The 13505-nt window shown below is 35.1% G+C and overlaps 1 protein-coding gene across 1 annotated transcript; it reads right to left on the bottom strand.

Moving 5' to 3' along the window:
* Window positions 1–9729: 9729 nt before the first annotated feature.
* LOC114406322 lies at window positions 9730–12364 on the bottom strand. The gene is made up of 3 exons (XM_028369009.1): window positions 12077–12364; window positions 11476–11625; window positions 9730–10330 (listed from the first exon to the last, which is right to left on the bottom strand). The coding sequence occupies exons 1-3, from the start codon at window positions 12086–12088 to the stop codon at window positions 9869–9871; spliced, it is 624 nt and encodes a 207-aa protein (XP_028224810.1). The 5' UTR covers window positions 12089–12364; the 3' UTR covers window positions 9730–9868.
* Window positions 12365–13505: the final 1141 nt, after the last annotated feature.

The raw sequence follows: 13505 nt of genomic DNA, 5'->3' as shown, positions 1-13505 counted from the left end.
TTTCTTGAGTCAACCCCATTGTTTCACGAGAAACTTTGTTTTAATTAAAATTCAATGATTTAGTCCCGTGTAATTACCAAAGCAAGAGGGTTTAAGAAAAAAAATGACTTTAAAATGGGTAAGAATGTATGCTGGCCAATGTAACATCACTACACTAATTTGTTTAATTAGTTGTTTATTAAGTTGATGACGTGAGATTCTTTTTTACACTTGACTTGAATAAAATATTGTATTAAACTTTGTCAATCGTTTAAAACTTTACAAAAACATTTATAAAGAAAGACATACATCATCCATATATAAAATACATGATGCATCAAGATAGGGTGTTGCTAGGTGCACCCAGTATTATTGCTGGTACACCCAACATTCTTTGTAAATGCTAAAAATACCTTTGACTTCTTTCTCCCTTTAAAAGTTGTTTTTATTCTAAACATCCGTAGCAACCATTTTTTGCGCAGTCTTCTTCTCACATTTCTCTCGTTGGTGCTGCATTTTATTCGGTTTGTTGGGAAAGGTTAGGTTCGGTGAAGGTGAAGGTACCCGTGTTCAGTGTTGCGGTGGTCGTTGGCAGCATACGAGGTACCGCAAATTGCACGGATCAAGTTGATCCATAAGAAGTTTACGGATCAAGTTGATCCGCATGTAGATTTTGTGCCTTCGGATCAAGTTGATGCTTACGGATCAAGTAGATCCGTAACTCTTTTATGGATCAAGTTAATCCGTAAGCATCAACTTGATTCGAAGGCGTAAAATCTACATGCGGATCAACTTGATCAGTAAATTTCTTATGGATCAACTTGATCCGTAAGAAACTTGTGGATCAAGTTGATCCGTAACAAATTTACGGATCAAGTTGATCCGTAAGCAACTTGCGGATCAAGTTGGTTCGTAACAAACTTGCGGATCAACTTTGTCAACTACGGATCAACTGCAAATCAACAAAACCATATGCGGATCACATCATAGCATACGTGAATCAAGCAGAATGAGCTGGGTGCACAAAAATTGCTTTAAATATACCCGGGGGATATTTTTGCCTTTTCACGTAGAGTGTTGGGTGCACCAGCAATAATGCTAGGTGCACCTAGCAACACCCATCAACATATGATCTCAGAGGAGTACAATTATCCATAGTACATAAAGAAAAAATACATCAAAAGTACAATCATCCAAAAATATACAAATAATGAGGTCTGCCTAACTACTCACTTATATACATAGCAAAATATTCATCTAAGTAATAGCAATAACACCTACTAGACCTCCCAAAACAACATTAAGTCTCCCAAAAAGTCAGCATAATCGTTAGAGGTCCTCACTAAGAGTCTTCTGAGTCCATGTCATCTTTGTTATCAAAGTTGATCATCTAAATACACTGATGGAGCTTCTAAAGAAGTCTCTAAAGGTGCAGCTTGTGGAGGCATTTTGAGACATCATCTTGGCAATTTGATTGGAGGTTTCTCTAAGAGGATTGGCAAAGCTCTTGCCTTTATTGCAGAATTATGGGGGACTGAAACATGCTAAAGATAGAGCTATCTCTAAGGTGGAGCTTCAAGTAGATTCTTCCTCTGCTCGATCTCATTGCAGGAAATTGGGAAGTCAACCGTCTGCATGTTTTTAGATAAGGAAATATGTGCGTTGATGCTATGAATAACTTAGCTTATGAAGGCAATTCCCTCAGAGTCAGGTTGAGAAGGAACGTCTTCAAGTGTTGTGGTAGAGAGTGTCAAAGGTAAAGTAAGCTTCTCAACGGGTATTACAGTTGTATAAAGGGATGGAAGTTAGTTAGAATAATTGGCATAGGAAGTTAGTTACTGTTATCAATTAAGCTGGTTAAAACACCTTGTATATAACCTTGTATCTCCTCATTACCAATAATAAGAATTTGAGAATTCACCTATTACTCATATCTCTCTGTTAATATGGTATCAACAGAGATAAAACCTTTCCGCTTTCTTTGATCCCTTTCTAGCTCTTCTTCTTCTTTCTTCGATTCTTTGAAGTTCCCCCATGGGTGCCATGGATGATTCCAATCCTTTTCTCATAATCCTGGATTGAGTCTTGTGACTCATTCTCTATCTGGCGAGAATTATAATTCTTGGAAGAAAGCCATCAAGATGACACTTCTTGGCAAGAATAAGTTTGGTTTTATGGACGGTTCTGTTGGATTGAGTGGCCTCAGAATAATTAAGAAGGAGGTTGAATTAATTATTCCTAAACCTTTACTAATTAAAAAATTACTCTTTTATGGCTTTTACTAAATTGTTAAGAGAATGAGGAGTAGAAGAGAAACTTAACAAAAAGTAAAAGCGGAAATTAAATGCACAGCGGAAAATAAAAGAGTAGGGAAGAAGGAAACAAACACACAAGAGTTTTTATACTAGTTCGGCAACAACCCGTGCCTACCTCCAGTCCCCAAGCGACCTGCGGTCCTTGAGATTTCTTTCAACCTTGTAAAAATCCTTTTACAAGCAAAGATCCACAAGGGATGTACCCTCCCTTGTTCTCTTTGAAACCCTAGTAGATGTACCCTCCACTAGTACTGATCCACAAGAGATGTACCCTCTCTTGTTCTCAATCAAACCCAAGTAGATGTACCCTCTACTTGTACCACAAAGGATGTACCCTCCAATGTGTTAAGACAAAGATCTCAGGCTGTTAAACCTTTGATACTTTGTGAATGGGGATACAAAAGAATTCTCAGGCGGTTAAACCTTTGAATACTTTTGTATTAGGGAATGGGAAGAATCAAAAGAATTCTCAGACTGTGTCGTTTTGAATTCTTTGACAAGGGAGAAGGGAGACACAAAAGAATTTAGGTGGTTAGTCCTTCGTTCTTTTTGAAAAGGGAGAAGAGAGACACAAAAAGAATTCAGGCGGTTAGTCCTTGGCGAATTATTTTTGGCAAAGGGAGAAGAGAATGAAAAAATGAATAGCACAAGTTTTCAAGGTTTAGAAAACCAGAAAACTTCAGATTGCTTTTGGTACAAAGAAGAAGAAGAAGTTCAAAGAGATTCAAGGCTTGTAAAGGATTGTATGAATAATTGTTCAAGATTGTTGTTGGAAAGATTGATTGAAAATGCAAAACAAAGCCTTGATTTTATAGACTCTTCATGTCTGGTCAAAAAGGTCATTCAGAAGAGTTATAACTTTTAGAAAAACTTAAAACCCATTTGAAAAAGTCAAAACCTTTTTGAAGAGTTACATCTTTAGATTTTTCAGAAACAAACATTGGTAATCGATTACCAAATAAGTGAAATCGATTACACAAAGCTTTTGAGTGAAACAATGTGACTCTTCACATTTAAATTTGAATTTCAACGTTCAAGGACACTGGTAATCGATTACCAAAACATTGTAATCGATTACAGCCTTTTGAAAATATTTGGAACGTTGTAAATTCAGTTTGAAAACTTTTTCAAACTCATTTTGCTACTGGTAATCGATTACGACAATATGGTAATCGATTACCAGAGAGTAAAATCTCTTTGGTAAAGGTTTTGTCAAAAACTCATGTGCTATTCAAAGTTTTGAAAAAAACTTTTTAATACTTATCTTGATTAAGTCTTTTCTTCATTCTTGAATCTTGAGTCTTGAATCTTGATCTTGATTCTTGGATCTTGAATCTTGAATCTTGATTCTTGATTGTAGACTTTCTTCTTGAGTCTTGAATTCTTCTTGATTCTTGAACTCCTGACTTGTTCTTGATTCACTTGAGATGTTCTTTGATTCACTTGAGTTGTTCTTTGATCTTTTGAGCTTTTTGTTCATCACCTTTGTCATCATCTTTTGTTGTCATTATTTTTATCATCAAAACACCTTTGAATCATTTTTGATTCATCATGATGCTTTGCTTCCACAGGTTCCATTCTGGAACCTCCATTGGAGCACTCTAGTCATTATCTATGGCAGCGAAATGATAACACCGTTGCATCTTGACTTCTCAATTCTCTTACAAAAGAGATACAAATAATCATTCTTCACTGTTCCACTGCTCAAGCCATTTGGAATGATCTTAAAGAAAGATTTGAACAGAGAAATGGTCCCTTGATTTTCCAATTGAAACATGAACTAGCAACCTTGCAACAAGGTTCTATGTCTGTCTCATCCTATTATTCCAAGTTGCGATCAATTTGGGAATCTATTTCTGAATTAAAGCCTGCACATTCATGCACTTGCAACGACATCCGTCCTTGGCACGACTATGTGCAGATGGAGTATGCCATGCATTTCTTGATGGGACTCAATGAATCCTATGGTTCAATTCGAGGTCAGATTCTTTCTATGGACCCTTTCCCCCCTATTACTTGCATTTTTTCTCTAGTGGTTCAAGAAGAAAAACAGAGAGAAATTGGTGCTTTTGTTTCTGCTTTCAACTCCACAAATGATGCTTCACAGCCTCATGCCTTTGCTGTCAAGGACTCCAAATATCAGTTTGATCACAAGTTTAATTCCAATTCCAAGAATCAGCCCCTCTGTGCACATTGTGGTCGACTTGGCCATACTCAAGGCAACTGCTTCAAGTTACATGGGTTTCCCCCAAATTACAAGAAGAATAAGCCTTCTTCTTCTAATACTGAAAGAAAAACAGTGAATCAAGTCTTAGCACCCAATTTTGTTCCTGATTTTCATCTCACTGTCCAACAATATGGTCAACTCATGAGTTTGCTTCAAGCACAAACTTCAAATGCTGTTATTCCCAATATTGAGTCTTTTAACACTGGTATGGTCTTGTCTGCTTCTTTAACTAAGTTTCCTCAAAATTGTTGGATTGTTGATTCGGGTGCGAGCACTTACATTGTTTGTTGCATTGATCTCTTTGATTCCTATCAATACGTGTAAAATCGTATAGTTAAATTGCCTAATAATGCAACAGTTTCAGTCATTGTAGTTGGTACTGTGCATTTATCTCCTTCTTTAACTCTGCATAATGTGTCTTTTATTCCCAATTTTGCCTTCAATCTCCTTTCAGTCCGTGCACTCCTTACCAATTCAGCTTACTCTATTTGTTTCTCTTCAAATCAATTTGTCATACAGGAAATGCCTCATTACAAGAAGATTGGTAGAGGGGATCTCCTTCAAGGACTCTATGTCTTGAACTTCAAGGATACTCATTCCACTTACAATGTTTCTGTTTCTAATTCCTATATAAATGTTGTTTCCAATACTTGTACTCAAGCTATTAATTGGCATAATCATTTTGGCCATGTATTCGACAGTGTATTGAAAGTTCTGAGTAAAAAAAAAATTCCTTTTTCCATCCCTAATGTGTTTTCCACAAATAGTTGTTATGTGTGTCCTATTGCTAAGTTTCGTAGATCATCTTTTCCTTCTGTTAATAATGTTTCTGATAAGCCTTTTGATTTGATTCATTGTGATATTTGGGGAACTTATAAGCATTCAACTTATGATAATAATCGTTACTTCCTAACAATTGTGGATGATTGTTCATGATTTACATGGATTTTTTTGCTCAAAAATAAATCTGAAGCACCAACTATGATCATGCAATTTTTTGCAATGGTAAAGACTCAATTTGCAGCTTCAATCAAATGTCTAAGATCAGATAATGCCAAGGAGTTAGCTCTTAGAAACTTCCTAGCATCTCAAGGGACCTTACATCAATTCACATGTGTTGAAAGACCTCAACAAAATTCTGTCATTGAAAGGAAACATCAACATTTACTTAATGTTGCTAGAGCATTATTTTTCCAGTCCAAGGTGCCTATTACTTTTTTGGGGAGATTGTGTTATTACTGCTACTTTCCTTATCAGCAGATTGCCTTCACCATTGCTGAAAAAAGTACTCTATATCAGGTTCTTCATGGTTTTGCACATGATTATTCCATTTTAAGATCTTTTGGTTGCCTTGCCTTTGGAGCTACTTTAGCTTCTGAGAGGAACAAATTCTCTCCAAGAGAAGTTCCCTCTGTGTTTGTTGGTCATCCACAAGGAGTCAAGGGGTACAAGTTGTATAACTTGCATACTATGAAGTTTTATGTTTCAAGGGATTTAGTCTTTCATGAGAGCATTTTCCCTTTTCAAACTTTACCCAACTCATCTCAAGAACCTGATTTTCTTAGTGAATTAGCTATTTCCTTACCCATTCCTGAACCTATAACCTCAAACATTCAACCTAGAGCCATTGAACCCAATACTTCTAAACTTGATCACCCTATTCCCCCTGACACAAGTGATTTTCCTATTCAGTTATCTGATTCTATAGTTGATACTACCATTGGTGCATCATCTACATTGTCTTCTCCTCCCTTAAGAAGATCAATTAGAACATCAAACCCTCAACCTTATCTTTCTGACTATATTAGACCGCAACCTAGACAAAGATCTCATCCTATCCAGGACCATTGCTCTCTAGTCCATCTCAACCCTCTTTATAAGGACTTCATTGCTCAAGTTTCCACTACTTATGAGTCACAATTTTATCATCAAGCTCTCCCTTTTCTAGAATGGCGCTAAGTCATGACAATCAAGATCAAAGCTTTAGAATCTAATAACACATGAGCCTTGGTTCCCCTTCCAGCTGGAAAACAATGCATTGGCTGCAGATGGGTGTATAAGGTGAAATTCAAACTTGATGACATTGTGGATCGCCACAAAGCCAGATTGGTAGCTAAGGGCTACACACAACAGGCTGGCATAAACTTTTCTGATACTTTCTCCCCAGTTGCTAAACTTACATCAGTTAGAGTTCTTTTGGCTATTGTAGTTGCTAAAAATTGGTCCATCTTACAACTTGATGTGGATAATGCTTTCCTTAATGGCAATCTATTTGAGGAAGCATATATGGAACTTCCAAAAGGGTACAATTCAGTTGATAAAACTCTTGTTTGCAGACTCAACAAATCCCTTTATGGCCTTAGACAAGCTTCTAGACAATGGTTTTGTAAATTCTCAACAACATTAATTGCTAATGGTTTCTCTCAGTCAAAGAATGACTATTCTCTCTTTACCATTGGCAAAGGTGCTTTCTTGGTTATCTTGTTAGTATATGTAGACGATATTCTACTTGTTGGCCCAAGTGTTGCATGTGTTCATTCTATTCTGGCCAAACTTCAAGCTCTGTTCAAACTAAAGATCCTTGGTCCCTTAAAGTACTTTCTGGGACTAGAAATTGCAAAGTCCAGCAAGGGCATTGTACTGACTCAGAAAAAATATGCTCTTTCCCTGTTAGAAGATACTGGCTTCCTTGGCTACAAGCCATCTTCTCTTCCAATGGATCCAAATTTAAAGCTTAGTATGCTTAATGGTGAGTTACTGACTGATCCCTCAATGTATAGGCGTTTACTTGGTCGCCTAATGTACCTAACTATTTCAAGGCCATATATTACTTTTCCTGTTAACAAACTGAGTCAGTACATGCAGAATCCAAGGACAACTCATCTAGATGTTGTGCATCATCTCCTCCAATACATCAAAGGTACTTCAGGTCAGGGTCTTCATTTTCCAACAAGCAATTCCTTCAATTTGTCTGCCTATGCATATGCTGATTGGGGAGGATGCTTGGACACATGCAGAACAACATCTGGTCCTGTGTGTTTCTAGGAGATACTCTAATATCATGGAAATAAAAAAACAACCCATTGTGTCTAAGTCTTCTGCTGAGGCAGAATATCGGGCACTTTCCTCAGTATCCAGTGAAGTGATTTGGCTAAGAAGACTTTTACTGCACTTTGAGATTATTGTTCCTTCTGTCATGCTTTTCTATGATAGCAAATCTGCCATAGATCTAGCATCTAATCTAACTCACCATGAACAATCAAAACACATTGATATCGATTATCACTTCATTCGTGAGTTAGTGCAGTCCAACATCCTCAAGCTTGTTCATGTGAAATCTCAGCATCAAGTTGTAGATGTCTTCACAAAGCCTTTACTGCTTCTAGCTTTCTCTTCTTTTATTCGCAAGTTGGGAATTATTAACATTTACTCTCCAACTTGAGGGGGGGGGGGGGGGGTTACAGTTGTATAAAGGGATGGAAGTTAGTTAGAATAACTGGCAATTAGTTAGGATAACTGGCATAGGAAGTTAGTTATTGTTATCAGTTAAGCTGGTTAAAATACCTTGTATATAATCTTGTATCTCCTCATTACCAATAATAAGAATTTGAGAATTCACCTACTACTCATATCTCTATGTTAATAATGGGGAAACATACTCCTGGTATTGTAGATAAAAAGTACAAAGGTCCTGTGTCTTTGATAAGTCAAGAAAGTCGTCTAGGCATCGTAACCCCAATGTCATAGGGGGTTATAAGCAATATCATCAATGTTCCCCATCCTATGGAACATCTCTGCCTACTCGATTCGTGAACACATACAAAAGGAATCAAAACTAAAGGATTGAGGTTCTCACAAGCCTCATTCATTCATCAATCTTAATAAACCAAACACACACAATAATCAATGGGGGAAAACCTAGTGTTTGACCTAAGTATAAGACTCAACCTTAAACTTTAATCAGACATATGGATTTGCATGTTCATCAAGAATTACTGGAAAGTGATGGGAGCTTGTATACCCTTCACAAGGTACTGACATCCACGTCGTAATCATCATCATCATCATTCTCGAAGAAAGGGCTCCTTGCCATCTAAGGCACATAGCCGCACCAAGTGGTGATTGTTGAGCAGTTACCAAGTTGACTTATGCCACTCGTCTCAATTACAAGGCTCTATTTTGACCATAACAATGCTCACACAACAAGACCTATAGTAAATTTTAAAAGAATTTTTTTTCTTTAAATATGTTGGATATTTTTACTAACATGTGTCATTTTTATCAACATATGAGACCTTTTTTACTTTATAAATACTAATAACAAATATTTTTTTGTTTGTGGACCTAAATCGTAAGTTTTAGTTACTAGTCAGCCCTTATGTTCACCACTTAGTACCTTTATCCTCAAGGCCTGAACCATAGTTCCCTGTTTATCACAAGGAAACCTAGGACTTTTCTCTAAGTTCATCGACTACTTTATGTGAATTTCCGATAGAGACTCAAGAATCATTGAACTCAATGATTACAAAAGTACAACATACTTCTATCTCAAGTCATTATTCACAGTAATTATAATCATCAGATGATTGAATAAACATGATGACAACTTCAAACATGCAGTAATAATAAAGAATATGCGTATGCAGTCCTTTTATACACATAATTCCCTAAGTTAAATTTATTTTCTTTATCTTTCCTTTTTCTAACTAATTAACTCAAATTATTAAAAGAGGTATACTTTCTAAAATATCATAAATGTTACAAAATATATGTTGTATAAAATAAATAATTTCCTAATATTGGAAGTTTCCTTTCTGATGTGGAAGATTAGATTGGATTGCAACCACAAAGCATACTGATAGTTTTCCATAAACCGAGTTTGAAAGCTAACAGTGAAAACCCCATTTTTTCGGATGTGGAAGATTAGATGAAACTACAAGTCTACAACCATAGAAGCATGTAATAACTCTTTCTGGGTAATGGTAGGTAACTGTTGTAACTTGTAAATTTTGTAAGGCTTTTAAATTTATTGTGTGGGATCCATTTGAATTAGAAAAAAGAAAAACTTAGCTCTGGACTCTTTCTGGAAGCTTTACATAATATTTCAATTCGTAATGAACTGCTTTCGTCCGTGGCAATTGTATTGCAGACTTAATATTTTTTTAGACACCCTTGGTATAGCATGCAGATTTAGTATGGAGTGTAAAATAGATTCTAAGTCCTTGAAAATTAGTGAACAAACAAGAGAGAAAAATTGAGATTATGAAGCAACAGTTAAAGAACTCCAAGATCCTTGGAATGAAATATACAGGAAATGAGTAACAAAGGGCGATCATCATTTGTTGATTTATCTGCACAAACAACAAATTATTGGTGCTGCATATTCATTGCTTTGCTCCAATGCTTTATTTGACTCTCTTCCACAATCTTCACCTAGTGAAGTTGATGAACTATGAGCAGCACCTTGGCCACCAACAAATAGCGAGTTGGACTCCTGAACTTGGGAGAAATCATTAGGTCCATAAATGGTTGAACATTGATTATTCCTTCTGTGAGTACTTGCAGCTCTTCTCTCTGCCACAAGATAGTGACCAAGAGAGGGAGCAACATTCACACTCACTGCATCAGTAGATAGCATTGAACAAAGTGAGAACAACCAAGGCCTCAGCTTGTTAATCTTTTTGTTGTCCTTTGAGGGTTCCACCAATATTCTTCCCCTGGTTGATCTCCTTGATAGTTCTAGGAAGCTAGAAATACCAATAAGGCTGCCAAGAGTGATGCTCTTATCGCGGAAGAATGATCCAGTGGACTAAACCGACCCATATTAAGTTAGCAAAATGACTCACGAAAAATGCTATGAACATGCATAATCTAATCTAAAATTTCTGTTGAAAACTTAAAATTACATTTGTGCAATTATTATATTAGAAATTTAGAATTTTTCTAAAGAATCTATGGCAAATGCACGTCTTCATGAGATGTTATGTATTTGATTTGTGTTTACTGTTTAGGATATAATTTCTCCTTTCTCACACTTGAGTCCTGCTTTCTACTAATTGAATAAAATTTTCAAAATCCTTTCAATAGAAGACATAAATTTGAACGAAGCAAGTATTATTTCAATTGAGCTATAATTCAATGTGGCTAACTTGTCTTAAAAGAAAATGACAAATAAAATCAATGCCATCTTGTCTTAAAGAATGATGTGCCAGGGCAAGGCCATGCTCTGGATCCCATGGGAACCAAGTAGCAATGGCAATACAGAAGAGATTGAGAATCCAAAAGAGAACGACAAGAAAATAGATTTGCTTTATGGGTGTGTTTTTTTACATGAAGTTTCCTTTTCCTGCTCAGTTCTTGTTTGGACTGATTCAAAAGTTAAGAATAGTCCCATCTTCATGAATGAGCAAAATAATCACAACACAAAGTACATAGTCAAGCCTTGGTTCAAACCAGTAGGAGAGAAAAAATGAAGTACCTTTAATTTGTTTCTTCCTTTTTCTTCCACATTATTACTATTTTTATAATTAAGTATATAAATAGAAAAAAATGACTACATACTTATACAAAATCATTCAATCACAATCCACTGTGTGTATGATGATTTTTAAAATAATTATCTTAAAATAATTTAATTGGTGATTTGTGATTGAATCACGGTCTAAAATAGTTTTACCCTGTTAATATATAAGCATTAAACTCATAAATATTCAAACATACATAAGGCATGTCCTGTTAGAGGGTTTTTACTTTTTACGACCAGAAAATAACCATGGTAGATCTAATCACCAAGCAATGGGTAGTTTCTTGAATTGATGCTAATTAAAAAAGGAAAATGACAGACACAAAACATTTCAACAGTCACTCACTCTTTCTATGAGAAATACAGAGAACAAAACAAAGTTGGTGCGCCATTATTCACCATTATACATTAGTTGAAAGAAAATTACTTGCCTGTGTGTCAAGATCTGAGGAAGAATCAGTTGAACGGGTGGGAGAAGCAGTGAGCATAGTGCTGAAGGAGACTGATCCAGAGAAATCACCATTTCTTGCTAACCCAATTCTTTCATTGAATAGTCTCAAACCCAAAGGCCACCCTTCTTCCTGCATCATCACCAAAACCACTCAAAGGATACATAAAAAAACACAAAAAGACAGAGAAAATGATAAAATTATTTTGTTATAAACAAATAAGGTCACCCGAAGCACTATCAAGGAGAGTAGATTATCTTGTTTTTAGTATTATAAAAAAAAGGAGGAGCAGACAAAAAGGACATTGAAAGAGTTATATTAAGGAAGAAATTATGATAATTGATAAATAAAATCTCTGAAAACTTAATCTTCAACCGAACAGAATAACGTTTTATGAACTATGATCTATGTAAAGCATAGAAATTTGTTGCTGTTTGTTCGTATAACCAAAACTCTTCGATAATTTAAAAGCAACGGCTTTATAAAAGCATTATAGTATATGAAATAGCATCAATCTTTGCATGCAACTTTGTGTGTGAGTGAGAGCGAGGGAAAGATGGAGAAAGAGAGAGGAAGATTGTACCTGCAGAGCCATTACTGAGTTTGAGTGAATTGGATGTGTTGGAGTGGAATCAATGATACGGAAATGAAATACTAGGAAGAAGAGTCCAGAGCAATCACTTGAGAGAAGAAAAAAAAAATTAAAATATGTTTAAGGTGGTCAGTAAATGATTGAATTTTGTTCTTGGTCTCTCATAAAAAAAAATTATTGTTTAGAGTATATTGAAACTTTTATTTTAAATCTCCTATGATAATTAAGTGATAGCATTATACCTTACAAATTATTTTTCCTAACATTATCAATGGTATTGTGTTATAATTAAGTGATAATATTATACCTTAATGGTCAATAAAGACTTAAGCCAAAAGTTTTAATATTTGGGAGACTCAGAAGAATTAAAAAATTTACTAAAAATCTAACATAAAATTTATTCATTTATCATTGACCTTAAATATATTTTAGAAAAAAATAAAAAGTAAAAGAAAAACTTTCATATTCTATCCTCTGACCAAGGCAACACAAAAAGAATCAAATTCAACAAATGCACAGAGAACAAAACAAATGAATCAGCATTGATCAGATAGTGGCATAGCCGTATAGCTATAAAATTGTGAGCATGGTAGAATGGATACGGACGTTAGAGCTTTTTGGCTGCAACCTGACTGCATTAAATGTCTCTGAAAGTCAAAAATGAGACAAAGGAGAGGGTGACGTGAGAGTGAATTCTTACGAGCTTTTTTTCTTCAACAGAGAGAGACACAACAGATGGTAGCAGCAGTGTACAGGTGGGAATATTCTTTGTACCGGTTAAATAAAGGACACATGGAGTGCTAAAGTTTCTATCTAACGTTAAAATAACTAAAACTTATGTGTTAGGTTTACTAATAAAAAAGTATTTACTATTAATATTTATAAAATAAATAAAGTCTTATATATTGATAAAAATGTTACATAAATTAATAAAAATGTCTAACATATTTAAAACAAAATTAAGAAAATATTTTAAATCTCATTTATCTTGAGCTAGCCTGCATAGTACAGTTGAGTGGGCCAGAAGTCCAAAACTACTCACAGTTTACAAGAATTATGTGGGGACAAAATATTAAGTAAGTTTGTCTTAAATCTTGTTTTGTTAGACAACTAATGCATCTCTTCTCGTAGTTAACACTTAGCAGGGATGTTAATGTCTTGTTAAGGAATTAGTGTAAGTTTGGGTATTCAAATTGTTAAAAGAAGTTTCACAAGCACGGGACATACGAAACTGTTTGGGCACCAGCATTTTTTTCTGGTACATCCATCAATTTTCTAAAATATCGAAAATATTTTTATGGGTATTTTTAATTATAAATAGCAAATTTGTTTTCGGTTAGTATCCTTTTGTGAGTATTTGTTGTTGGTGGTAGTATACATGCGTTATTTATAGATATACGATGAAGTTTGACAGTTTTTC

This window comes from Glycine soja, chromosome 3 (assembly GCF_004193775.1).
Source record: "Glycine soja cultivar W05 chromosome 3, ASM419377v2, whole genome shotgun sequence".
NCBI lineage: Eukaryota > Viridiplantae > Streptophyta > Magnoliopsida > Fabales > Fabaceae > Glycine > Glycine soja.
The sequence above is the reverse complement of the archived record's forward strand: the minus strand, read 5'-3'. Positions and strand labels throughout refer to the sequence as shown.